This window comes from Panthera leo, chromosome B2, assembly GCF_018350215.1.
Source record: "Panthera leo isolate Ple1 chromosome B2, P.leo_Ple1_pat1.1, whole genome shotgun sequence".
Lineage (NCBI taxonomy): Eukaryota > Metazoa > Chordata > Mammalia > Carnivora > Felidae > Panthera > Panthera leo.
Genome location: NC_056683.1, coordinates 124828511 through 124856505, shown reverse-complemented (window position 1 = coordinate 124856505; position 27995 = coordinate 124828511). Strand labels below are relative to the sequence as shown.

General features: G+C 43.8%; 1 protein-coding gene across 1 annotated transcript in view; it reads right to left on the bottom strand.

The window, feature by feature from the left end:
* Positions 1-27995, bottom strand: part of HECA (hdc homolog, cell cycle regulator) — a 50531-nt gene that overhangs the window by 12770 nt on the left and 9766 nt on the right. The window contains exon 2 of the mRNA XM_042939960.1: positions 227-1267. Coding sequence (XP_042795894.1) covers positions 227-1267 — 1041 coding nt within the window. The remainder of the gene's footprint in view (positions 1-226; positions 1268-27995) is intronic.

Genomic DNA, 27995 nt, shown 5'->3' with positions numbered 1-27995 from the left:
CCCCCGGGACAACAACACTTGGTAGGTATGGTGACGTCGGAGTAAAGAAAGAAAACCAGCCCCACTGCCACCACCTCAATGGGCAAAGCTGAAATACTCAAGCATCCTAGCACCTAAGACGAAAAGCAGCAACAGTTAAAATTAAGCCAGAACAGGGCCATCCCATCGTGTTAGCTTTTCAGCTTGTAACAAACCGAAAGCAGGCAAGGTGAATGAACACCTGTACCTTGAAGATGACACGGAACATCATATTCGATCTCATCGTGTCTCGACGGGCTCAAGAACAGAGTTCCGTCCACCAGCGGGAACTGTTCGAACACCGGGAGCGCCCGGTGGCACAGAGCACAGTTGACGACATTCCTGTGGCTGGCGCTGAGGGCCGCGAGAATGAACTTGCGCAGATCCTCGCCCTGGCCCATCTGGGCATCGTCTTCCATCCGCACGTGGAAAGTGTTCAACTTATGCCGGGGGATGTGAGTGAGCAGTTCGGACAAGTCCAGCCGCCGCAGGAACTGCACGGGCGCGTCGAAGTGGCCCCCCCTGTGCACGGATAACCCAGCCGGACTATACTCGAAGTGGGTGTTTCGGAACACGTGGCCCCCGGCCATGGCCTTCTTGTGAGGCTCCAGATGGATGGCATTCTTCAAGAATTCCCCGAGGTACCTGGAGGAGCGGGGGCCGCTGAAGTGGGCAGGGGAGAGGATGGAGTAGCCGGTGGGCGGGGACTGGCCAGGGGAGCCGCAGGGAGAGCGGGCCCCGTAGGCTGCGGCGCCGACTGCCTTCTCCTGGGAGTTCTGCCGGTCCATGGAGTGCCGCCGCGGGAGGTCGTGGCTCAGGCCTTTCTGGGGCTTGTTCGGTGGCCTGCACTTTTTTGCTTCCTCCCCTGCTTCGCCGGGGGGCCTCCCTGTGTTCTTCTCCGACCCGGACTTCTTCTTTTTCTCATCCTGCATCCGCTTCACCTGGTACCAGTCTGTGTCCTTCTTTAAGTGGCCCTGCCCGCAGCGGCAGGAGCAGAAGCGGAAGGCCAGGTCGTAGCCCTTCTTTGTCCACATGTTTTGGCGGCACTGCTTCTCGTTCCAGCTGCGGGCCCGGCCGATGCAGTTGAACTGGACGAGGATGCTGCTCTCCCACTCGTAGAAACACTGCAGGTGCATCCAGGTGCTGGAGGGGCAGTGCTCGTTGTTGCACACCACCTTCTGGTAGTCGTCCTTGTCCAGGTCCACCGGCCTGCCAAAGCTGCAGATCAGGGGCGTGGCACAAGGGGCTTCTGGGAAGAAACAGAGACAGAGAGAGAGAGAGGAGGGGAGAGAGAGAGAGAGAGAGAGAGAGGTTCAGCACGCAGGAGCTGGAATCCCAGCTGGCACCTGGTCAGAGAGCAAAGCTACCATCCCCACCTTAGCCCATTCATGCCAACAGTGCAATTTTCTGGTGTCAAGATTTCCTCCGCTGGAATAACACCAGACAGGATTAGACAACATGTACTACTCTCTTCTGGTGTTTTGCTGGGCCGAGGGAATTTATTTTCAGATGTTTGTTATCTGCTGAAAAACACACCAGTAAGCTTCAGAAAGTCCAAATCCTTCACAGTGCAATTAGCCGTATGTCAATACTTACAACGGTATAGTGTAGTACAAGGTTTTCCTAAGATGTGAGTGTAATGACAGGCAGTTCCAAGGTTCTTTTAAAAAAGGAATCACTCTAATGAACTAGGAAATCATATGATGAAGCCACTTAGCCAACTAGTTCAGGTGATAGCTCCAAAAGGGCCCGCAAAGCCCTTTTTCACAAACTTTAGGTTATCCTGAATATCACAGAAAAGCTAGAAAACAGAATTACCTCTCCCCAATTCTCTCCTAGAATGGTCTGATACCTAAGGGGAGAATGTCTGGTCAAACTAATTGTTGGTCTACACAGAATTACACCGCCAGGTCGTGAAGGAGAAAACCGGAACTCTCCTCAAGCTATCAGGACAGAAAGCAGGAACACCGAGATATTTCTGCCCTATTTAACCACATACCCCACGGGCATCCAAAAGGCCAATCAGGTCCCCCCAAAAGGAGGGAAAACTTGGTGACACAGAGTAGGCTCTATTTCTTAACAAGTAAATAGGATTTACGGTGACGAATTCCACTGGATTCTGGTTACTTCAACACCCTTAATATTTTCAAAAGGCCCTTTTGGAAAGCAGTAATACTCCTAGTCGGGAACCGCTGGGCTTGATCAGGAAGGTTCTGCATGCCAAGCTTAGTTTAGACTTTATCTTTTTGTAGCTGAGAACGGTCAGTCAGAGTTCTGTTCTAGAAAGCTTACCCTGGTGGCAGTGTGGGACATGAGTGAGAGCCTGACCTACAGCAGCAGCACAGTAAGATGGCACCCGCTGCTGGGATGAGCAAACTCTGATGGACAGAGAGCACAAGAGGGGCAGGTTTGGACAAAGACAACTTGGGGCTGGCCTGATTCTGGATCTGCTGAGTTGGAAGCCTGTGTGCCACCGAGGTGGAGAAAGACAAGCCCAGAGCTCAAGTGACCTGGGGCCCGAATACAGATGTGCAGCTACACACCCAGAGGTGGAGGTTAAATCCCTGGACTGAGGAGTTAGCCCAAGAGGAATGTGAGGAGAGGAAACGAATCCTGAGAGGCAACATTAAAAGGCAGGAGAAGAGTCCTCCACAGAGCCTAGTAAGGAATGAACTGAGGATTCACTGAAAGACAAGTCAGGAGAGAATTCTATCATGGCAGCTGGAAAGTTACAAGAACAGAGGACTAGGAAATCCCCCAGAGATCACTGTTTCTCAACCTCTGCACTACTGACATTTTGGACTGGGTACTTCTTTGTTGTGGGCAGTGTCCTGTGCACTGTAAGACATTTAGCAGCATTTCTGCTAGGTGCCAGGAACACCACCCTCCTCAACTGTGACGCCCCAAAATGTCTCCAGACACTGCCAGCTATCCCCTGGGTGGGCAGAGGGAAAAAAAACTGCCCCTCGTTGGAAACTACTGGGTAACTTAAAGACTGAAAAGTCCTCACCAGAATGGTCAGTAAGCCAGTCAGTGACATCTTAGCAAGAACAGTTCCAGTGGGATGACAGGGGACAGATCAGAGGTGGATGGTGAAGAGTAGATGGTGAGGTAAAATAGTAGTACAGATGACCTTCCAGAAAACTCTTCCCAGAAGTACAACTGTAGAAGAAAGGGAAAAGAATGGGAAGAGGCCAGTAAGAGTAGGGACCTAAACATGTATATCTACTCAGGGAACGAATGCCAAAAATTCAGGATAGCTTTAACAGTAGGAGAGGCAATGAGCTCTGCAACTGCGTCACTCAAAGCCCTTCCCGACCTCACCCCCGCCCAGCATAGGTGATGGCACCCATACAGCCTATGGCACTCGTGTGTTACAATCTTCCCCTTCGGCGTGGAACTCCGGGCGTCGGTCAAAGGCCCTACCCAACTTGTCTACCTCCATTCCTTTGATCACTGTGGTTCCCCCATCTACCACCTAGGAGCCCACAATCCTTAATCTTCATTTGTCCAAATCCTCCCGGCCTAGTGTAGCAATTCACAGCATGGACTCTCAACCAGACTGCCCGAGCTAGAATCCCAGCAGTACCACTGCTGAGCTGCGTGCTCCCGGACAAGTCACTTCTGTCTTAATTTCCTGTACGGGGGGCGCCTGGGTGGCTCAGTCGGTTGAGCGCCTGACTTTGGCTCAGGTCATGATCTCACAGCTCTGTGGGTTCGAGCCCCACATTGGGCTCTGTGCTGACGGCTCAGAGCCTGGAGCCTGCTTCGGATTCTGTGTCTCCCTCTCTCTGCCCCTAACCCACTTGCATTCTGTCTCTGTCTCTCTCAAAAATAAATAAACATTAAAAAAAATTAAAAAAAAAAAATTTCCTGTATGGAATGCAGGTAACAACTGAATGTACTTTAGATGGTTGTTGTAAGGACAAAATATACCAACACACGAGTGGCACTCAGAGCAGGGCCTGGCACATAGAAAACCTTCTCCCTTTCCTCCCATCCTTCAAGGCCCACCTCTAGACACTGATTTCACCAGAACCACCCCCTCCCGACCACAGTCTGGTCTGAACCTTACTTGAGTCCCCACTGTGGTCCCACCAGGTGATAACTTCAGACAGGATGCCTCTTCCCTCTGTGTTCCTGGCATCACTAGGCCTAGGCCTTGCACACATCCTGTGCTAATGAAGCTGCATTAAAATGACACTGGCAAAAGAAACCCAACCCGACAAGCAGAGAAGGAAGAGAGCAAGCCGAAATCCTACACAGAGAGAAAGGCCTAGTACTGAAGCACACTGAGATGAAGTAGAAAAATGGTCTGTAAACTGGGCAAAATTAACTGCAGTCCCCTGGGCTGTGACCTTTAGTGTCCTTTAAAATGTTAATTAGTCAATTAAACAAAGTTCAGTTGCTTTTATCTATCCTTCAGAGAAACAGCTTTGGAGAGAATGCCTCTGAAACGTAATAGCAGTAGCCAAAGTGATATTAACCCAGGACGAAAGAAATCAAAGAATGGCCTAACTATACCTTGGCATTCACAACATCCAAAGTTTTAAATCTTAAATGCCGAGACTGGCTTGATATTTCTCTTTAAAGTATTTCCACATTAAAGAAGGTAGATTAAGAGGAGAAAAGTCCTATTTACATATTTGTTGAAAAGCCGCAAATACATCACGGAAGCAATTTTGAGCCCTGCCTACGAACCGGGTCTTTGGAGCTGGGAGAAGCAGCAACTCGCGCGGAGCGCTCTGGCAGAAAGGTGTGTGTGGATCAGAGGAGGCCGGACAGCTCCCCTCTTGCCCATCACTGCCCCACCCCGACCGCAGCCGTGCTCGCCCACAATCTCCCCTCCGGGGCTCTGCCACGAAGAGACCCCCCGCTCCAACCTGCCGGCGCACTCGTTTACATCTCAGCCACTCCGATGTGGCCCTTTGTGGCTGGGCCTCCAAAACAAAGACAAGGGCTTGAGACCAAACATTACACACCGCCAGCCCCACGGCAAGGCTCCGGGGACCAGGGTGAGTACCAGGGTGAGACTCGGGTCCTGCGCGAGGACTTGGGACAGGCTTCTCACATCTCACGCAGCCTTCCGATGAAGCCACGGAGGGCTGGCGTCTGCGTGCAGACACGATTTCCTTCTAGGCTTCGTTCAGACTTGCCCTCTCCCTCCCACTGTCCACACTGGAAAGGCAGCTGGGAACGATGCGCAAGGGGGTTGGGTGACTAGCCGTTTGACGTGCGGCAGTTTCCTGCTTCCTCCTCTGTAAAGAGAGAACAAAGATACTTGCCCTCATTCACGCTAAAACGTATGTGGAGGCTCTCTCCGCAGTTCTGCCACAACTCTTCCTGCTACCTCCACCGTCACTGGATACCTGTGCCTCTGGCTCCACAACTCAACGCAAACTGCTCCAATATATTGCCTACTTTTCTTACCTAATGTTTTGGACCCACAAAAGGGGTTCAGAACATAAGGAAATGAAATGAGGCCATGTCTCTTTTTCAATCTCCAGAGTTTTACAGGTAACTAAAACAGACAGGGAAAGATTTCAGAACTCTAACAAATAGCACAGTGTTCAAATCGCACCCATAACAAATGACAGTGTTATAGACATGCACTGGATTGCTTCCTGAAAGTGGTCTCTAAATTTACAAAATTCCTAGCTCTTAAGAATTGGAGTTCCTGGGGCACCTGGGTGGCTCAGTTGGTGGAGTATCCGACTTTCGCTCAGGTCATGATCTCACAGTTTGTGGATTTGAGCCCCACATCGGGCTCTGTGCTGATATCTCTGAGCCTGGAGCCTGCTTCGGATTCTGTGTCCCCCTCTCTCTCTCTCTCTCTGCCCCTCCCCTGCTCATGCTCTATCAATAATAAATAAACGTTAAAATTTTTTTAAAAAAAGGAGTTCCACAAAGTTGAAGGTATAAATATACTACAGACTGATCTGATACAACTGAATCTTTAATGGGAGAGAGGGAAGAAGGGACCCCACCCCCCGTTCAGTGAGGGCCCAAGCCACATACATTCCTCAGGACATCAGTCTAAAGCTGAGACAGTCTGATGGACAAGGAATACGGGGCACTGTTCCTTCATGCAGTCAACATTGCTTTTACACGATGTATATAAACCCTCCAGTGCGTTTTTACCGCTTCATCATCAGATACTTAGGACTCAGCTGCAATTTCTCCCTGCCCAAGTGAAAATAATCAGGGATCACCTCATTCTGGGCAAAAATCTCAAGTAGTTTCAAGTCTCGACAATGAACTAGCTAGGTGACATCACTTGGGTAAAGTCTGTCACTCTTCCCAGCCTTCTCATCTGGTATCCCGTCTCCCACCCCCCACCCGAGGCAGATCTCTGTGCTCCCACACCTATTAAAAGAGAAGGATCTGACGGTAGTCATCTACGCTGGCTGCCCAACAAACCCAAACCCCTCGACACACCCATCCACACTAACTGGAGCCCCATAAACCAGACAGACATTGCCATTGTCAGCTTTTCAACTGTAAAATTAAATGTTTCATCCCTCTTAAAATAGTTGCAAGCATCACAAACAGGTGGGGGGTTCAGCAGGGCAGCGGGTTAGTGAGGAGGGTCTTCTGAAGTCACACAAGGCTCTCCAGGCAAAATCTAAGGTAGGGACTTGGTCACATGCATCCGTGTAAGCCCACTACTATGAAAATCATACTGTTTAATAAACGTCTTGGTGAAGGAAAGCACGGCCCAACCAGATTTAGTACTCTGTGGTGACAGAAGAGCTGAAGGACGGGGAAGGGGTGAGGGGTGAACCCTTGGGGCTCACTGTTCTCAACAGGCTTCCCAGACTCATCCCGGGACTCCAATTTCAAGGTACAGCCTGGCCCTCACCCTCACTTCTACAAACTTCCCATAATCTATTCTACCCTCTTTCAGTATGCAGTTACCAAATACAAACCGCAGGGTTTCTGAACCACTATTTTACTACACGTATCTTTTCCATACAATAATTCCTCTTCAGGGGAACACATCCCCTTGTTTTTGGAGCTAATTCCCCTCAGCGTATGAAGTTTCTGAAGCGAGGATCCTCATCTCCAGCTTCCTGAGAGGCCACAGAGATTGGTCAATGAGGACAGCGACTCTGGAGACAGCCAGCCTGGATCTGACTTCTCAGCTCTGCAATTTAATAGTTTTAAGATATTTGGCAAATCACGTCACCTCCCTGGGCTCCTGCCTTCTTCCCTGTAGAATGGCACAAATAACAGTACCTATCTCAAAGGGGTGCCATGAGGATTAAGTGAGTTATTAAAGCAGTTCACACGGTGCCCAGTACTTATTAACCAACATTTAAATTTAAGAAATTATTAGAAGCCCTATCACTTTACATTATGTGACGTAAAAACCAAAGGACTTTGAAAGCACTTAGCGCAAAGCTACAACCAGAAAGAGACCATCCTCCTTTCTCCTTCACATAAATAAGGGCAAGAAATGCACTTCTTCCCCACAACAAAGCAGGGTGGCACGCATAAAATAATTCACTAAATGTTTACTGGCAAGTCTTGAAGAAACAGATGCAAAATTTCCTTCTTCTAACCCTTTAAAGGTGTTCTACTCCCAGTCAGACAAGTAAGTATCTTGTCTGATACTTACTTGTATCAGGGATTCATAAAGCATGGCTACATTTGATTCATGGGATGTGTCCCTGAAGAACTCCCATAACTAAGGGAAAGGTTGTGGGGAATGCATCCTCAGAACACATAAATCTGTAGTCATTGTGTTCTATTTTTCTTTACTGTTGCTTTTTAATATCAGCATTATCTCTAATGATTTCTCAGCTGTATCTCATAAATTGACATGGCCTATCATACTATGTTTTATCACATTTCTGTTCAAAAGTTACCAATTTTCAGGGTGTTTTTCAGCACAATATTAGCACACCGGGATATTTTCAAAGATAGACTTGAAGTATGATAATCACTTTAAAATGTAATATAATATCATTATATATCATGAAATATATAAGTATATATAAATATCATTAAAATAATAAATATCATTAAAATCCTTCAAGAAGTTTATTTAAGTAGGCTCCATGCCCAATGTGGGGCTTAAACTCACAATCCTGAGACCAAGAGGCACATGCTCTACCAACTGAGCCAGCCAGATACCCGAAAACAGTTCTATAAACAAAGAGTCCACATTAAAAAAAGAAACAAAAAAAGTTTACATAATATTGCCAAGGGTTAGTAGGTATTTCTGTTTGTAAGAAAAGGTGATGCCACTGGGTATCAAAGCATTTTTTTTATTTTTTTATAACAGCAACTATTTTTAAGTTCATTTATTTTGAGAGAGAGAGAGCACACATGCAAGAGGGGCAAAGACAAAGAGAGAGAATTCCAATCTGACAGCGCAGAGCCCAATGTGGAGCTTGAACTCTAAAACTGTGAGATCACGACCTGAGCCAAAAACCAAGAGTGGGAAGTTTAACTGACCCACCCAGGCACCCCAAAGCATTTGTATAATTCAGTTGAACTGCCAGCTTGAAAATGACATAGCTTGGTACATAATTTGGGGGAGTGGATCCACTGAAATTTTGCACATCATGTGAATCTTTTATTAATATTATTTGTCATTAGTTGGAATTTGCATAATTTAATTTGCATATAATGGGATCACACTGCACTAGGAAATAAATGAGCAGGCTGCCTTTTTGCTTGGATCACAGAGGGAGCTGGACCACAGAGAAGTACACAGCATTACATGTACTGCCTGCACTCACCCTGGAGGAAAAGACAGGTTCACGAGCTCTTGGAACCAAATCACAGGATCATAAAATGGGAACACAACTCCAGGTTAAGTATGTATGTACATGCAGGAGCGTATCTGTATGTAACTGCAGAGAGACTGCCCAAGTGTTAAACTATCCCATTTCTTTTATTATTGAGGTGTAATTTACGTGCAATGTTTTTATGTTTCAAGTGCAAAACACAGGGATTCCACAATTGTATACAACTCTCAATGCTCACCACCATGGTAAGTATAGTAACCACCTGTCACCATACAAAGTTATTACAATATTATTGACTATGCTATACTTTCCATTTCCATGACTTATTTATAACTGGAAGTTTGTACCTCTTAATCCCCTTCACCAATTATACCCATTCCTTCACCCACCTCCCTTCTGGCAGCCAGTCTATTCTGGGTATTTAAGTCTATTTGGTCTTTAGATTCATTTAGTCATTCGTTTTTTAGATTCCACATATAAGTGAAATCATATGGCATTTATCTTTCTCGGACATATTTTACTTAGCATAATACCCTATAGGTCCATCCATGTTGTTGCAAATGGGAAGATCTTACCTTTTCTTATGACTACTATTCCACTGTATGTATATATGCATGCATATTGCATATGCCACATCTTCTTTATCCATTCCTCTATGGACACTTCGGTTGCTTTCACAAGTTGGCTCTTTATAAATAATGCTTCAATGAACATAGGGGTGCAGGTTATCTTTTTCAACTAGTGTTTTCATTTCCTTTGGTAAATACCCAATAGTGGAAATAATGAACCATATGGTATTTCTATTTTTAATTTTCTGAGGAACCTCCATACTGTTTTGCACAGTGGTTGTACCAATTTACATTCGCACCAACAGTTTTCCACATCCTTGCCAACACGTGTATTTCTTGCTTTCCTGATTCTAGCCATTCTGACAAGCATGCAGTGATATTCTCATTTTATTGCGGTTTTGGTTTGCATCTCCATGATGATTGGTGATGTTGAGCATCTTTTCATGTGTCTGTTGGCAATCTGTAGGTCTTCTTTGGAAAAAAATGTCTATTCAGGTCCTCTGTGCATTTTTTAATCGGATTGTTTGGTTTTTTGGTGTTAACTTGTGTAAGTTCTTTATATATTTTGGATATTAACCCTTTATTAGATATATCATTTGCATATATCTTCTCCCACTCAGAAGATTGCTTTTAAACAATCCCATTTCTAAAGACCCCAGAAAAGACCTCCTGTCATCCTTCAGTACTTTATTCCAATTTTAAGAATTTTCCTTGCTCTTCTGAAACACCACAGAACTTGATTATCTTGGTCAATGTGCTCTCCTTTGCCAGCACAAATATTCAAAATGTGGCCATAATCAAAACTCCTAAATTTTTTTATATGTGATACCCATTTACCACCTAAGTTACAGCATGGCATCCCCAAAATGATGGCCTATCTCTTCTCTCTTGGTGGGCCCAAAATGGTGCCTGGAGACCAAAGGCCACAGTGGAATTGGCCCTTTCCCCTTACCTCTAGATTCTGATGTGGTTCAAGGCAGGCCACCCCAGAGCTTAAGATAATCAAGGCAAAACAGACTCAAGAAGAGCTTTTTACCTCCCCCCCCCGCCTTAAAAATTTAGACAGGGAGCCAGTACCAGGAGGAGAGGTATTACCAAAGATGACTACCACCCCACCCCCCCCCACCCCCCCCCACCCCCCCCCACCCCCGCCACACACATAACAAAGATCTCTCTGCAGGGCAAACACTTGTTTACCAAACATCTGCTCTTCCCATCTTCCTGTAAATTGTCTTCCTCCCCTCTGAAGTCCCTGACTCCTATATCTACTCTCTTTTAATTCATAGTGGCATATAAACTTCAATTGCCTGTCGGAAAGCCTCTCATGTCTTCGTGTGGCTCTCATAAATATATAATTAAATTTGTTTTTCTCCTGTTAATCCGTCTTATGTCAATTTAATTATTAGGTCAGCCAAAGAATCCGGAAGGGAAGAAGGGAAAAGTTGTCCTCCCCTACAATTCCCAGTGGCCTCAGCTAAAAAGACAAATGGCTTTACCTCCTTCCTCATCTGTCCACCAAGTCCAAAACAATATAGCTGCATGATTAACTGGCAACATGGGTCATCTGCAGACCAGGTACCCGTCAGAGAATACGACCCACAACTCACTGCTGCTCGGTATCTTCCAAAAGCTCAGCTGAGAGAAACAATTTTTAAGAAAGTTTTCTTGGATGATGTCCTCACGTTCCTCTAGATCAGAGTTCCTGTGGTGTGTTTTGGCCTGCAGTGTGACTTCTTAAACCAGTACAGGATTGTTTGTTACAGAATATGAGCCCAAATGCCTTTAGGTGCATCTCCTACTCTCCAGGTCTTCCAGGACTGCACTCCAGCCCTACTTCTTCGTGCCAAGACTCTGGAGGCGTCTGGGTACGAGACTCCTATACTAGATAAAAGCTATCCCTCAGTGAAGCCAGGTATCACAGAGTTGGTTACCTAGCCCACACTGTTTCCTTCTCTGGACAGACTGCTTCTAATGATGTGAGCAAGCCTAGTAAATTTTTTTTTGTTGTTATTTATAAAAGGATAATTGTCATGGCCATTGCTCAGTATTTTATAGTGGTTTAGAAGTGGCTAAGTGACCGTTTTTGTTCTTTAATCTGACGGACGCTGTGGAGTACAGCACTGCTTCTGTTCGCTTCCTCCTTCTGTGTGCAAAAAATATGGAAGCCAAATTTGTGATCTACCTCTTATAATGACTCAGGACATTGGTTATTTTTCCTAATAGTATCGTCCCTGGTACTAATATTCTCATTTATTACTTACCTTCTAGCATTACATGTATTTTTGAAAACCACCTTATTTTAGGAAGAATATAAGTGATCAAAAAGAATAAACCCATTCACCACCTGTTTCCTAACTTTCCAATCAGTTTTGCCTAACATATATTAAAATCTGTACCTGACAGGTGCCACGGCGCCCCTTTCCCACCTTACCTGCCAAGGTCAACCGGAGAAGGGTGCAAAGGGAGAGGGGAGGCCTGAGTGCCCCACTGACCCCATGGGTCCCATAAAACATAGCACATTTCAGGAGGGCCATCCTCTCTGCCATGCCCTGGACTCCACTCCTCAGAGAAGCACCCTGTGGACAAGCACAAGCGCTCTCTGTCCTTGAACCACTCACCTCATCCACTGCACACATCTTCTCTACTTTCCCTTGGGTCAGCTCCCGGAGCTTCAGACCCTGCTATCCATACTCAAGCCTCCACCCATTCCCATTTCATCATTTCTCTTCTCTCAGACACAGCCAGGGCTGCTCCCGTCACTCTACTCTGCCGGCCAACCCAGGCCTCGGTCCACCTGGTCCACGTATGTCCCTCCCCCCACCTCCACCCACTTGCTCCCAGCCTCACTGGTGAAACTGAGACAGTGGTGAAATGGGCTCGGACAGCTCCGTCAAGGGGTCCCCTCCTTGGCTCTAACCACAAAAGCTAGACTTCTTGGGCACTGGCATCCTGTGGGCCCACTCTTGTCTCCACTTGGCTCTTCTCAAGAGCATTGTCTTTACGTCCTCTGCACCCCTTCTCCTCCCTCACCTATCAAACCCGGGAATTCATGTCCTGCAAATATGAAAAGGAGAGTCCCAAATTTACCTCGGAAACTAGATCTATGGGGAGAGGCAGAAAAAGTGCAATGAACTGAGAAATGACAAGTGATAAAGATGTGGCCACATAATCTGAACCTAGTCCTGAAACACATCACCACTGACAACTAGAGGAGTCCAGCCAATTCCAATCCCATCCTCTTGGGATGGCTACTTAAGAAACATCAATGGGGGCACCTGGGTGGCTCAGTCAATTGAGCATCTGATTTTGGCTTAGGTCATGATCTTGCAGTTGACGAGCCCGCATGGGGCTCTGTGCTGACAGCTCAGAGCCTGAAGTCTGCTTCCGATTCTGTGTGTCTCTCTCTCTCTGCCTCTCCCCTGCTCATGCTCTGTCTCTGTCTCAAAAATAAAAAAGATAAACATTAAAAAAAATTTTTTTGGGGGTGCCTGGGTGGCTCAGTTGGTTGGGCGTCCGACTTCGGCTCAGGTCATGATCTTGCGGTCCGTGAGTTCGAGCCCCGCGTCGGACTTTGTGCTGACAGCTCAGAGCCTGGAGCCTGTTTCAGATTCTGTGTCTCCCTCTCTCTCTGACCCTCCCCCATTCATGCTCTGTCTCTCTCTGTCTCAAAAATAAATAAACGTTAAAAAAAATTTTTTTTTAAATAAAAAAAAAATAAAAATAAAATTTTTTTTTTTTTCTAATAAAAAAAAAAAAGAAAAGAAACATCAAGGTTGGCCACCTGGGTGGCTCAGTCAGTTAAGCGTCTGACTTCAGCTCAGGTCATGATCTCACAGTCTGTGAGTTCGAGCCCTGTGTTGGGCTCTGTGCTGACTGCTGAGCCTGCTTTGGATTCTGTGTCTCCCTCTTTCTCTGCCCCTCCCCTGCTCACGCTCTGTCTCTCTCTCAAAAATAAACATTAAAAAAAATAAAGTAAATTTAAAAAGAAGCATCAATGTTTAAAAAAAAAGTGTCAATGTAACAACTTTATGGGGAGAATAATACATTATTGAGGTTATCTGGTCTCCATTAATGGCATTAGCAATTATAATGGCAACTTGTTTTAATAAGAAAAAGTCATATTCATTGGTAAGCTAACCATAGATACATGCACTCTAATATACAAGAATTAAAAGAAAAAATAAGTTTATAACAGATGTCAATTAAAATAAGGTGCGGGTTGCCTGGCTGGTTTAGCCGGTAGAGCATACGACTCTCAATCTCAGGGTCGTGAGTTCAAACCCCTCATCGGGCATGGAGCCTACAAAAGACAGACAGACAGGAAGAAAGAAAGCAGGTGCACACATTCATATATGTACATGAGTTTTTCTACGAATAACTGGATATAACCTTATCTGTGTAATTTTATACACATGTACCTGTCTACATGGACTATGATTTCCAGTGGGGGGGAAAAAAAAAACCTTGCACTTTACTTTTACTTGCTCTAGTGAAAACCCCAAAATGTTCTTCCATTGGAGATTTGTGGTGTTCATATATACTCACAAAAAGAAAATCGTGAAACAAAAACTAGAAAAGACAAGGGCCTTCAACTTACTATAAACCCAAACTAGTCCTCAAAAGAGAATTATGGTTTGGCTAACCAAGTCCTTTAACAATTCAGTTTTAACTTCATGATCATTGTAAGCCCCGGTCATTTGGGGCCTTGTTTACGAATGCCAGTAAACAACTGCTTACTCTCTGGGTTCCCCTTTCACGCGTCACTCTTTGAATGTTGGCCAGCTCAGCATCAGCTGCTGCAGGAACCTGTCATCATCATTTGGAACTCTGACCACATTCTCAAAGATCCTAATCAGCCCTCGCCTCCCTGCCTGGCACCAGTGCAAATTCGGGCAGCAACTTCTCCTTGCAGTGACACAGGATTTTGAGGCTTGCCAGTCTACAGGTCTACTTCATCTTTTTTCAGACACTGGAGTCAAAGATGATGAAAAATATGCAAAATGAGATCTGGAAACAGGAAATATTGATAACACTGTATGCATAGAGGTGATGATATCAGTATTTCCAGTTTCCTTTTTTGTACTCCTGGAATGAATCAATAAGTTCACGACAACCCTGAATTTCTTCCACCATCACAACTGATCATGAAAATTGTAAAAGTCTGTCATCAGCCAATATTATGGATTCGAGGCCAGATTTTTAAATCACCATGTGCTGATAAGTAGTCTTAACTCAATTCACTAGGTCTGACACACCAAAATCCTCAGAATCATTAAACAAAGAAGTCAAGGAGCCCGGGTGGCTCAGGCAGTTGAGCATCCAACTCTTGATTTGGGAATGATCCCGGGGTCACAGGATGGAGCCCTGAGTCAAGCTCTGCCCTGAGCATGGAGCCTGCTCAAAATTCTCTCTCTCTCCCTCTCCCCAGCTCATGCTCTCTCTCTCTAAAATAAAAGAATGAATGGATGAATGAATGAATGAATGAATGAAAGAGAAAAAAAAAGTCAAATAACATGTGACAACTTGACTGTAGGTCACTAGAGATCTGGACATCTGCAAAATAAAAGTATAATAGTTATATTCTCAAAATGCTTTAAAAATTCAAACTATAAAGATAAACTTCACATAGGAAATATTTCAAAGTGATCTGGTCTCCAAATAAGTCAGTTTTTTTTTTAGCGGATTTACTATATATAATTGCCTAAAGAGCCTTCAAATTTTCCAAGATAGTAATCAACACACATTTGGACAAATGGATGGCTTTTAAAAATGTCATTTAATAAGGATCATGTTCTAGGAGATGTAATAAAAACACCAGGGTTTGTCTTAGGGTTAAACACTTACTACAGAAGAAAGAAAATACACTGGGGTGCCTGGGTGGCTCAGTTGGTTAAGCGTCTGACTTTGGTTCAGGTCATGGTCTCGTGGTTTGTGAGTTCAAGCCCCGTGTCGGGCTCTGTGCTGACAGCTCAGAGCCTGGAGCCTGCTTCGGATTCTGTGTCTCCCTCTCTCTCTGTCCCTCCCCTGCACACACATACTCTCTCTCTCTCTCTCTCTCTCTCTCTCTCTCTCTCAAGAATAAACATTAAAAAAAGAAGAAAGAAAATACATAGGGTCTCTAAAATCAGCTACTTACAACTACCTGCTAATCAATCCAAGTCAATTCAAATGTTTTTGGACACCTATTATGTGGCCAGTGCAGAGTTGAACATAGGGGATGCAAGGGGTGAATAAGATCATAAGCCATTCTTTAATATTTCCGACTACCTTATTTTTTTAAGTTTCTTTATTTATTTTGAGAGATAGAGGGAGACCTCATGAGAGTAGGGGAGGGGCAGAGAGAAAGGGAGAGAGAGAGTCCCAAGCAGGCTCCGTGGAGTCAGTGCAGGGGCTCACAAACCGTGAGATCATGACTTGAGCCGAGACCCAGAGTCAGACGCTTAACCAACTGAGCCACCCAGGCGCCCCTGTCTGACACTTTTTTTGTTGAAAACTGAACACTTTAAAACTGTATGGTGGCAATTCTGAAAATCAGATTCCCTCTCCTCACAAGACATGCTGTCGCTGCTGTTGTTACTATTGCTGTTTGTTTGTTTAGTGCTTTTCTTGGACTAATTCGATGAAGTCTGTATCTTGTCATGTGCAGCCACTGAGGTCTCTGCTCAGTTGTTTAGTGATAACGGAGCTAAACACTGGAGAGAGACTTCCCTAAATGCCTTGAACAAGTCTCCCACCCTTCAGCAAAGGGCTCTGTGCGTGTGCTGGCACATGTCTTCCATGCTTCAGTGGTTTACAACTGTTTTAAGCCTCTACTTTCTGCTGGTGCAGAGCCTCAAGGCCCGAGGTGAGAACAGGGTTTCAAGCGTTTCCTGGGCATGTGTGCAGTCCTGCCCATGGGCATCGTCTTCTAGAGCTCCAGAGATACAGCAGAGCTTTTCATAAGCCCCCTATGGACATCTCATTCCCAAGATTTTCTTAAGTTTTTTTGGCCAGCTTCTTCTTTGCCCCAGTGGACACCACCGCCACAGGCAGTTGTGATGTTAAACAATGGCTGCTGATTGTTTTCAACAGAAAAACCGAAGAAGAGGGCTTTACCACGGAGTAACCTCTGAGCCCAGCCAAATACAGACAAGCCCTGGGAATGAGGCTTTACCAGGGAGCTTCCGGAGGAGTCACACAGTGGCAAATCTCTGGCTCTAGGGCTTTTGGGGACTCCAAACCTGTCTTTCCCATCCAGTGATCCTATGCTACTTGTTTAAAGCTACCACAGAGCCAGGGAGACGGAGTGGGAACAGAGTGAGTTAAAAGACAACATTTTCCTTGAATGCACACTCCTGGGATTACTGCAAGCCTATGGCTAATTTCCAGAGTTCTGAAAAGGTTGATTTTAATCATTTTTGCCTTTGTTCTCACTGCTTTTACAGAGAAGTAGGTTTCTAGATGTCCTTATTCTGCCATTCCAACAGTGCTTAATATAAACTTGTTTGTATGTATATTCTATTATAGAAAACTACGACAGAATAATCAACGAGAGACTTTCAACCAGGAAAATACTTGGTCTTAGAATCAAATTCTGGGTAAGAAATGAACAGAAATAAAGAAAAAATGTACAATTTTTATTATTTTTTAAATGGCTGACAAATGGTTATCAAGTTACTATGACATTGGGATTCTCTTTAAATACATTTAAGTGACGTTTACGATACACTGGAAATGGTATCCTCTGCATCTAGTTAAACCTTTAAACAACTGGGTGCAACAACATTACATGTGCAAGAGGAACTCTGGGTTCTTCAATTCTTTTAGGGGTCACACAAGCAAAAATGCTTGACTAGCACTTTGAAGTCAGCCTTCTGAAAATTACACTGTGGTTACATCATCCACACACTCAGGATACTCAGCAACTCCAACACTGAACAGCACGTCTTCAGATCAAAGAGCTCCACAGTTAGGCCCTAGTCTGGCCTTCCCACCTGATCACCCACCAGGCCAGAAAGCAAAGCCTCGGCTTCAGCCAGGGTCTCCCCCTGTGGCCGCAGTGCAGGAAGCAGGTCAGAGGAAAACAAGTGGACAAAGACTGAGTAGTAGGCTAACCGGAGCCCACCGCTACCCAGTACCACACCTCGAATTCACGGAAGGTTTGCGTGTCATTTCTTGATTAACTGGTAAGTATATTTTTAAGTGAAAACTAAGAAGCTTTATTAATTTACTTTCTTTGTCTCAAGTATTTTGAGATCTGTTCCTCTACTACATAAAAAAACACACTAAGTCCTATACATAAAGGGAAGTCACTACAGAACTATTTTGTCAACTTGTTTTAATTAGTATAGGAGCTACAAATAAGCTCACTTAAGCACATCTGTCTTAACCTCTTGATTTAGTTTATCCTCCCTTATGTTATTTTAGTAGCTGAGACTGCTCCAAAGTGAGTAGCAAATCCAGTACATGGCGATTACATTCAATTAAACATGTTTTTATGCTTAAAGTAGGGTTTAAACACATGCTTTTACTCAGACAAACCACTCTATACAAATAAACAAGGAAGTTTTACATTTAAAAAAAAGAGAGAGAGGGCTCTCCAACTATATTTAACAACTCAGGCTTTTAACATTCCCTCAATCTATTGTTTACTCTCCTGGACCTACTCTTTTCTTTCAGTTAAAACCCACAGCCTACCTCGCCTCAAGTTCAAACTAAATAGAAAGTTATAGGCTTTTATTTTACCTATTTTTCATTTCTTTTCTGGCTCTAGCATTCTGTTATCAGTAAAAAAATCTATATCAGTAATAACTCTAAAGTAGAAAATTCATTTTTCCTTTTTTTTTTTTTTAACGTTTATTTATTTTTGAGAGAGAGAGAGACAGAGCATGAACGGGGGAGGGTCAGAGAGAGAAGGAGACACAGAATCCGAAACAGGCTCCAGGCTCTGAGCCGTCAGCACAGAGCCCAACGCGGGGCTCGAACTCACGGACCGCGAGATCATGACCTGAGCCGAAGTCGGACGCTTAACCAACTAAGCCACCCAGGCGCCCCCATTTTTCCTTTTCTAATGTCAAGATCCAAAAGGACAAAGACCCGAACGTGCATGGTTTAGGCTGAATATCAGAATGAAGATAATGGCTGCACAGCTTTCCCAGCATGTTTCTTAAAAATACCAAAGTTCTGGGACACTTGGGTGGCTAAGTTGGTTCAGCATCCAACTTTAGCTCAGGTCATGATCACCCAGTCTGTGAGCTCGAGCCCCACATCAGACTCTGTGCTGACAGCTCAGAGCCTGGAGCCTGCTTCAGATTCTGTGTCTCCCTCTCTCTCTGCCCCTCCCCTGCTTGCACGCGCGCGCGCGCTCTCTCTCTTTCTCTCTCTCTCTCTCTCTCTCTCTCAAAAATAAATAAACATTTTTTAATAAAAAAACAAAAACAAAAATAAACAAACAATACCAAAGTTCTACAGAATAGAAATAAGGCAATCTCTTCATTCAAATTCTACAAACATTGCCTGAGCCCACATAGGATCCTTTAGTGATTTGCTGAAGGTCATTCAGCTAGTACATGGCCTTTCCTCTTCCACTCATACCCATACTGCAGACAAATCAATGAAGAGCATAAAGCCACTTTATAACAAGAGGCAGTGACCAACAAGCTTTGTGTAACCGGATCATAGTAAGTCTTTCTACAGTTTGGAATAGCATCTTATACAAAATTATAGAATGACTTACTATGATCTGATTACCCAAAAGCTTATTCAAAGTGTTCAATACCCATATTAATCCTCAGTACCTTTTATACGTACCTTAAAACTACGTATAAAAAAACCCCAAGTTAAAGAAGTAAGTGCTGGGGCACCTAGGTGGCTCAGTCAGTTAAGCATCTAACTCTGATTTCACCTCAGGTCATGATCTCCGTTTGTGAGTTCAAGCCCCACATGGGGCTCTGTGCTGACAGCGTGGAGCTTGCTTGGAATTCTGTCTCCCTATCTGCCCCTCATCAGCTTACTCTCTTTCTCTCTCAAAAATAAATAAAAATAAACGTTAAAAAAAGATTAGTGTTGGGGGCGCCTGGATGGCTCAGTTGGTTAAGCATCCAACTGCGGCTCAGTTGGTTAAGCGTCCAACTGCAGCTCAGGTCACCATCTCACAGTTCGTCAGTTTGAGCCCCACATCAGGCTCTGTGCTGACAGCTTGGAGCCTGGAGCCTGCTTTGGATTCTGTTTCCCCCTCTCTCTGCCCTTCCCCTACTCAAACTCTGTCTCTCTCTTGCTCTTTCAAAAATAAACATTTAAAAAAAAAAAAAAAAACAAAACCCTAGTGTATTTAAATCAGTAAAATCGCAGCACACCATAGCTAAACTCATCTCCCTACCCTATTTCCATACTCTAAACTAAACTAAATCCTGGGGGTGCCTGGGTGGCTCAGTCAGTTAGGCACCAACTTCAGCCCAGGTCATGATCTCACGGTCCGTGGGTTCAAGCCCCACATCAGGCTCTGTGCTGACTGACAGCTCAGAGCCTGGAGCCTGCTTAAGATTCTGTGTCTCCCTCCCTGCCTGCCCCTGCCCCTCCCACTCTGTCTCTCTCCATCTCTCAAAAATGAATAACCGTTAAAAAAATTTTTTTTAATAAAATAAAATAAATCCTTACACTTCTTGTTCTCCATGTAACTTTTCTGCCCTGTTAAGCTTCCCTAAGAAATACTTTCTGCTCCCTTGCCTTCCCTTCAAAATAAACCTGGGAAAATGCTTTAGAGGGATCCCTCCCAACCAGGCAAGTCACTCTGCCGGGATCCAAGGAGAAAAGACAAAGCTTTTGCCTGGGGCCACACTGATCTATTTCTGAAATGCTGCATCAGCAACCAACAAGCAAGTTACAGAATCTGTTGCAACAAGGAAAGACTTGTCAAAGGAGAGAGCATGTTTAAATCTTACACACACCTCAGTAAAAATAAAAGCTAGACTCAAGAATCAGTCACGTCTGCATCCTGGTTCAGCAGTTCACTATATATCCACACTCAACCAACACAACCTGCTGTAATATGACTGGTTTTCAAGACACTTTTTCATAAGATTTTTTACTGCTAAGACAACTCAAAGTTATAGACCCCCAATGATATATTAAGCCAGTGATGCCTTTGTAACTAGACATTCATTCCTTTTCCAATTACTTTGGTGGAACACACATAATTTTATAGCATGGCACTCTCAAAGACTCAAAACTATTCATTTCTAAACTAGAGGAAAAAAATAATAGACCGTTTATAAAGCTACCAAAAATATCTAGAAATTTCTTTTTACTATAGGAGAATTTAAATAGTAAATATAATTCTATTTATATTTTATAATATAATATATATTATATATCTACATACAAATATATACAAGTATATATATGATTATATACTAATTGAATTCTAAGTGTTTCCAAATCTGTCAAGAGAAAACAATTTCCAATTAATTCTTTAAAAATTCTTCCAAGATATCTTTTTATCACTTACCTCATGGAACATTAAAAAATAAGTTGTAAGGAAAACTGATTTAGTCCAAAGTCAAAAATTTCAAACCTGAGCATCTAGAGGATGAAACTTACAAAGTGTTTTTAATCAACCAAACCCCAAGAAAAACAATCATACAATATAAACATATTGATATATTTACATTCATACATTAACACTTATACATACCAAGCATCATATGCCTATAGGAGTTATTTTGATGAAATCCATAATATAGTTTGGTATATCCAAAATTCTTCACTATGGTTTAAAATGCAAAATCCAGGGGCACCTGGGTGGCTCAGTCGGTTGAGCGTCCGACTTCAGCTCAGGTCATGATCTCACAGCTCGTGAGTTAGAGCCCTGCATCAGGCTCTGTGCTGAGAGCTCGGAGCCTGGAGCCTGCTTCAGATTCTGTGTCTCCCTCTCTCTCTCCCCCAACCTACTCGCATTCTGTCTCTGTCTCTCTCAAAAATAAATAAACATTAAAAAAAAAAATTTTTTTTAATGCAAAATCCAGAAGGGAGATAAGGAAACAAATGAAAGTCCTATGTAAGCCTTTCAAATGTTTTTACAACAACACTTACCCACTCCCCCACTCCATAGGACCCTAGAGGCAGGTAAAGGGTAAAATGCAGAAAGGCCCACAGCGAATGAGGCCCGATTACAGATACACGCACACGTGTGAATCATGCAGACAACAGCCAAAAGCAAGGCTCTGTTATGAAAAAGTGGTTAAAATCACAGTGGAATCTGCTGCTATAACGAAATGTGGGGCCGGCATGATTCACAGATCACAACAGAATAATCCCCAAATCAGCTCTAGTCATTCTGCTGAAACAACCCTCCACAAGGCTTACCCCAGTCCTCACGGCAGGGTCAGAAAGCCCTTGCAGAAACTCCTAAGAACGCCCTCCAGGAAGCAGACCTGCCCAGACAACAGTAAACAAGCTCTGAAGACTCTCTTGGAAAATCTACACAGCACAACTTCTGGACCCAAACATGGAAGAAACTAAAGGCTCCCCCAATAAGGATTTTGGAAGAATAACATTCGCAGCAAACTCCACACAGGAGAGCCGAGGGCTGCCTTGGGATTTACCAAATCAGAGTGTGCATTCAACTAGGGGGGAGCAGCCACATCAAGTAACTTAGAACTTAGAACCAAACACTCAACCAGAAAACACTAAAACCCCTAAATCATGACCCAATAATTTGTTTTTTCAAAAAGCTCTACACTTGGTCTGCAAAGAGTTGGTAACAAACAATGTATCATATCATCTTTATTTTCTACAGATAAGAACATTTGAGATGAGAAAAGTTCACTTGGTCCTGCGAAATGCCAGATCGCAAATTATGACCTGTCTCTCAAACCTCACACTCTGTAGAACAAGCACTGAGTTTGGGAACCTCTTCCAAATCACAGACATCTGAGAAGCACAAGGGCTAACTGGATCAGCACAATGCATGGAGGTGCAAATAAATTTTGGTTCAACTGAGTGCTCTATCTTCATTTCATTAACATGCAAATGTCATTTCAATCCAAGTGTCACAAAGAGAAAAATGAGAACTTTCATGACTCAGCATTTCAGTTTGTTATGACAAAGAAATTAGGGGATAGGGTGCTTGGGTGGCTCAGTCAGTTAAGCTTCCAACTTCAGCTCAGGTCATGATCTCACGGTCTGTGGGTTCAAGCCCCGCGTCGGGCTCTGTACTGACAGCTTGGAGCCTGGAGCCTCTTCGGATTCTGAGTCTCCTCCTCTCTCTGCCTCTCCCCGGCTCACACTGTCTCTCAAAAATAAATGAACATTAAAAAATAATTTTAAAAAAAAGAAAAACGAAGAAGTTATGGGCAATTTAGCCCAAAGAGAACTCAAGTCTGCAGGTTTATTCTTGAGAAGAGGTAGTAAATAATGTGCCTTTATCTACAAGTTTCAAAGTCCTGTGGAGCAGGGATAGGAACCGCATTTCAGAAATGCGCCAGAAGCGACAGGTGTTGAGCACCACAGCTCAGCTGTCAGTTGGACAGTAGTGATCAGGGAAGTGGAGGGTCAGGGAGGGCAGCAGGAACTGCGACCGATTCTGTGAAACAGAGCCTCAAAAATTAAACACAAAAAAGGAAACAGAACCTCACTAACGTAAGAGCACTGCTGTGCACGGATACCCAAATGAACTCAAGTCATTACCCTTCCACCACGCCCACAATGTTTTTCCCACAAGTACAAGTCACAGGTGGGACTTCCTCACTCAATACGTTTCTCTTGAGTTCTCTCACTATGTGGATGTTCTGTGATCATACAAAACCGTTAACATTTCTAACCAGCAAGAACACCTGAAATAAGGCAAAAAGATAATAAACCAAGGAAAATGTACCTCAAAAAAGTATCCTGAGGGGCGCTGGGGTGGCTCAGGCAGCTAAGCAACCAACTCTTCATTTCAGCTCAGGTCATGACTTCCCAGTTCCTGGGATTAAGCCCCGAGTCGGGCTGCCAACCGTGGAGCCTGCCTGGGGTTCTCTCTCTCCCTCTCTCTCTGCCCCTCCCCTGTGCACACTCTCTTACTCAAAATAAATAAACATTAAAAAAAAAAGTATCCTTAATATACAGAAACTTTCTGCAAATCAGTAAGAACACAAATATGCCATTAGTGAAATGAATGAAAAAAACAACACAAATGAGCAGTATACATATAAAGGCACTCGCTCACTGATAATCCAACAAATGGGGCATCTGGGTAGCTCAGTCAGTTAAGCATCCAACTTGCTTTCAAGCTCAGGTCATGATCTCAGGGTGCATGAGATCGAGCTCTGAGTCGGGTTCCGCAGAGCCTGCCTTGGATTCTCTCTGTCCCTCTCTCTCTGCCCCTCCCCTGCTCACAGGCACTCTCTCTCTAAACAAATAAATAAACATTAAAAAAATAACAATGAGCTGTAATTTTTCAACGATCTGGTTGGCAAAGATGAAAATGGTTACCAAAGTCCATGTTGAGGAATGTGAAGAAAGGAACACCATATGCAGGGCCAGTGTCAGCGGAAACTGCTGAACTCTTTCTAGACAGCAGTTAGGCAACTTGTATCAAAACCTTAAAAACCACATGCCTCGTGGGGCACCTGGGTGGCTCAATCGGATGAGCATCCGAGTTCCGCTCAGGTCATGATCTCACGGCTCGTGAGTTTAAGCCCCGCGTCAGGCTCTGTGCTGACAGCTCGGAGCCTAGAGCCTGCTTCCGATTCCTTGTCTCCCTCTCTCTCTGCCCCTCCCCTGCTCACGCTCTCTCCCTCTCTCTCAAAAATAAATAAACATTAAAAAAATTAAAAAAAAAAAAAAAAAAAAAAACATGCCTTGTGACCAGTGATCCCACATCTTAGGACTTTAGCCTAAAGATAATCACATCCTAGTTATGAGCTGTGATCCACTGAGAACAGGAAGTGTGAGTTCAAGTGTTCACAACCTCCACAATTCCAACACCAGGAAATCCTTCTGTCATAATGAGAAGGAATCAGATCCCCATGAATGGAAAATGTATGAGCTAAGTGCTTCCTTGGTCAAGTGCTTTGTTTCACAGATTTAATTTCAGTTCAAGTACCCAAATGATAAGCATAAGGCATTTTAAAAGTAATATAAACAGCCCTATTGCTTCCTTGATGTTTTTTTACTGAGTTTAAGTCCTCTACTTAAAAAGTTGTTCATTATTTATGCACATGTATGTGCGTCCAATATCACATAGGATCACACTGTGGCACTGGGGCCAGGCACATCTCTTTAACCCAAACATGCCTTTTCGGCAGAAAGGGAAAGAGGCCATCTCTGGAGCTTAGTGTCCTCATCCTCAAAAGCAGACTCGTGACTGCTGGGTGTTGAGCCTGGCTCCTAGAAAGCACTCAATAAAGGGCAGTTGTGGTGTCATCGTTGTTCCTATACCTAGAAGCGGCTGCTTCTCCTTTCTGTGGATTTTATGGGTTCTGCAGCCCCAACACACCTACCACCCAAGGAATCTCACCTAACTTGCTCTGTACTGCAAGACATCACCTGCACATGTACAACTAAATGCCTTATATAGTGGAACTGTATCATTACAGAGCTAACAGTACTGCAATACGTAAGCACTGCCCGATAAAAAGAGATCCGAGGGGTTGGAAACCATTTGGAATAGTTCTTGGAGCTGCCCCGTACATTAGATGCATGCATTTCTGTCTCTCCCACAAAAGACACTTCCCGTTTCTCAACGCCAGCCTCCCTCCGTGGCTTCTGGCAGCAGCACTGTGCCTGTTCAGTAACAACCATCTCAAACCATCTTAGGCTCAGCCTCTCAGATTACCAACTGCACATGCTGCCAATCAAAAATAGTCAGAACTTGATTCTGTACATTCCCCAGTCTGCATTTCTACCCAGACCCTGAGCTTTGTCAGGCATGTGTAACAAATAATGTGTCACTTTAATAAGAAGTTGTAACATAATAGAGTTCTACTAAATATTATACTGAAATGATCACATTTAAGAGTGCTCATTTAGAAATCTAAAATAGAGTTTGTGATTCAGTTTCAGTATTAGCGTCAAAAGACTCGCCTGAGACACTTTCATAACTTGAAAGGACATGATCTGAAGTATCAAACTTATACTCATCTCTAGGGAAAAATATACATTTTAAGTTTGGCAAACAGCTCCCTTACTATGAACAATTTGATACCCTGCTAACCTTTGCCTAAACTTATCCTTTTTATCAGTTTTATGAAGGCATATGCCTTAATACCATCTATTTCTAATAAATTTCTAACAAAATAAAACACAGAAACCCTGAATTATGACACTGTCTTTCGCTATCAGACTACCTACAATTGCTATTACGGGGGGTAATGTGATCTGAACTGCAAAATATTTTGAAGAGATCTAGAATGTGCCACTGTGGCCTAAAAACTGCTTTCAGCTGCAAGCATTTGAGTTCCTGAAATCTCTTATCTGCCTAAAAGCAGAGCCTCTCAAAGAACTCAATCGACTTATGTCCCCTCCCTAGGAGCAATCAGGGAAGACTGACTCTTATCACCAGAGAGATGTCTCCACACCACACCTAAGCAGACATTGTCACAAAACTATCACGTTGCCCATCTATTCTCTAAGGGCCCATTTATCTTTCCAGAAAGTTATTTCTTTTTCTATAGGTGCTTTTTCTCTTCCCTTCTCTCATTTGTCTTCCCATGAATGTCCTTCTCCCCCCCTCCCCACCCTTCACCAATGAAGATGGTATATAAGCCACAAATTCTAACCCTCAACTTTGAGTGGCATATTTTCCTGTGATTAAATCTGCCTTTTCTCTTGTTTATGTATCTTCTGTCATCTTAATTTGCAGGCCCCCAATTATTACACCTAAGATGGAGGAAATGCTTTTCCTACTGACAATTTAAATCTACAAAATACATCCTATAAGTGTATGAGAATCATGCTTTCTTATTAATTGCAGTCAAAAGCAATTATATAATTAACATTTAACACTTCCTCTTTGAAGTCTTCCTGTTTTCTCGCTTTTCTTTAAACTTCCTATTAATTTTTGTTTCTAACTCTTAGATTTTCAAGTATTATTCTCGTAAGTATAATTTGGCAGAAATAAAGTTTCCCTTTTCTACTTCTGACAAATCAGAACATATAATAATTGAGCATTAGAAACACTACTCTTAAAAAGAAAAAAAAAACTACTCTTTGCCATTTGATAAAAACCTCTCCAGTACAATCAAACTAAAACATCCTGTTGATTAAATAAAGCAAGTTGCTATCTCACCAACCACTGAGAACTGGAAGCTTTCTGAAATATACAGAATTAGGCACCCGTGCACATACACGTACACACACGTACACACACACGTACACAAACACACAAACACACACACACACACACACACACACACACACACACACACATGCAGGGTTACTTTGTACAAAACAATGAAAGCCAACCACAAACCAGAGGTTGTTTTAAAACTGATCCAATGATGATAAAAATAAAATGACAAACCAAGAAAATTAGTCTAACCTGGCTCTGAGATACACACTTTTTACCAAGGTATGAAAAATAAACCATAGGGACAACTCTCCCTGCAGGGAAAAACCCTTTCTGCTCCGATGGCCACAACCACTCCCTTGGCAGTCAGTTGTTTCTCTTAAATTAACCTCAATTAGCTAACCCTGCATGGCTCAGAAAGCACCTGGATGCTGGTGCCCACAATGAAGACTCTCCACACAGCAGCCTTGGGTACCATAACACCATCACCCGTGTGCCCACTGCTTTACTAAAAAGCCACAATCAAGGGTCCATGGCAAGTTGGGCCAACAATCCTTGACCAGCCCTATCAAAAGAAAAATTGCTGGGGTGTCCAGGTGATTCAGTCGGTCGAGTGTCCAACTCTTGAATTCGGCTCAGGTCATGAGCTCATGGTTTGTGGGTTCAAGCCCCACGTAGGGCTCTATGCTGACCATGTGGAGCCTGCTTGGGATTCTCTCTCAAAAATAAACAAACATTTAAAAAATTTTTAAATAAGAAAAATTGCTAAAATAGCATTCTGCTGAAATTACAACTGAATAGGGCTAGCTTTAGTAGTAGGCAGGGATAGATAAGGGAGCCGTGACCACATGCTTCAAGACTCCCTGTAGAGGCCCTGGGCCCTCCTGGGCCCTCCTACTCCTCAGAGTGGCCACCAGCATCCCCCCCCCCCCCACCCGCCCCCGCCCCTTCCACAGATTCAAGTGGAAGGCTATATAGCTGCAGGTGGGTTGGGGGTAAAGAAAGGACAAACACATTCCAGACCTGCCCATGCTAGGTGCCATGAATAGATTCTCACAAACTGTTATCTAGTTCCTGATAAGGTCCCAATAAAAAGTCAGAGACAAAAATCTTTGGCGGAAACCCAGTTGGGACTCCTCTCACTCCCTCTCACTCTCTGAGAACTTTGTACTTTTGCTCAATAAACTCTATCACCGTGCTCGCTCTCTGCTGTATGAGATTCATTCTTCGACTCCATAAGACAAGGAAGGACCAGCGTCTCTCCCACCCAGCTATAACACAACTTTACAAGCCTGTCAACAACCTACGATGACAAACCAAGCTATTCCCTTGTGCGGGTTCAACTGACCATGTGCCTACTTACAAACCTCAGGGATGGTCCTCCACTGGCTACAAAACATC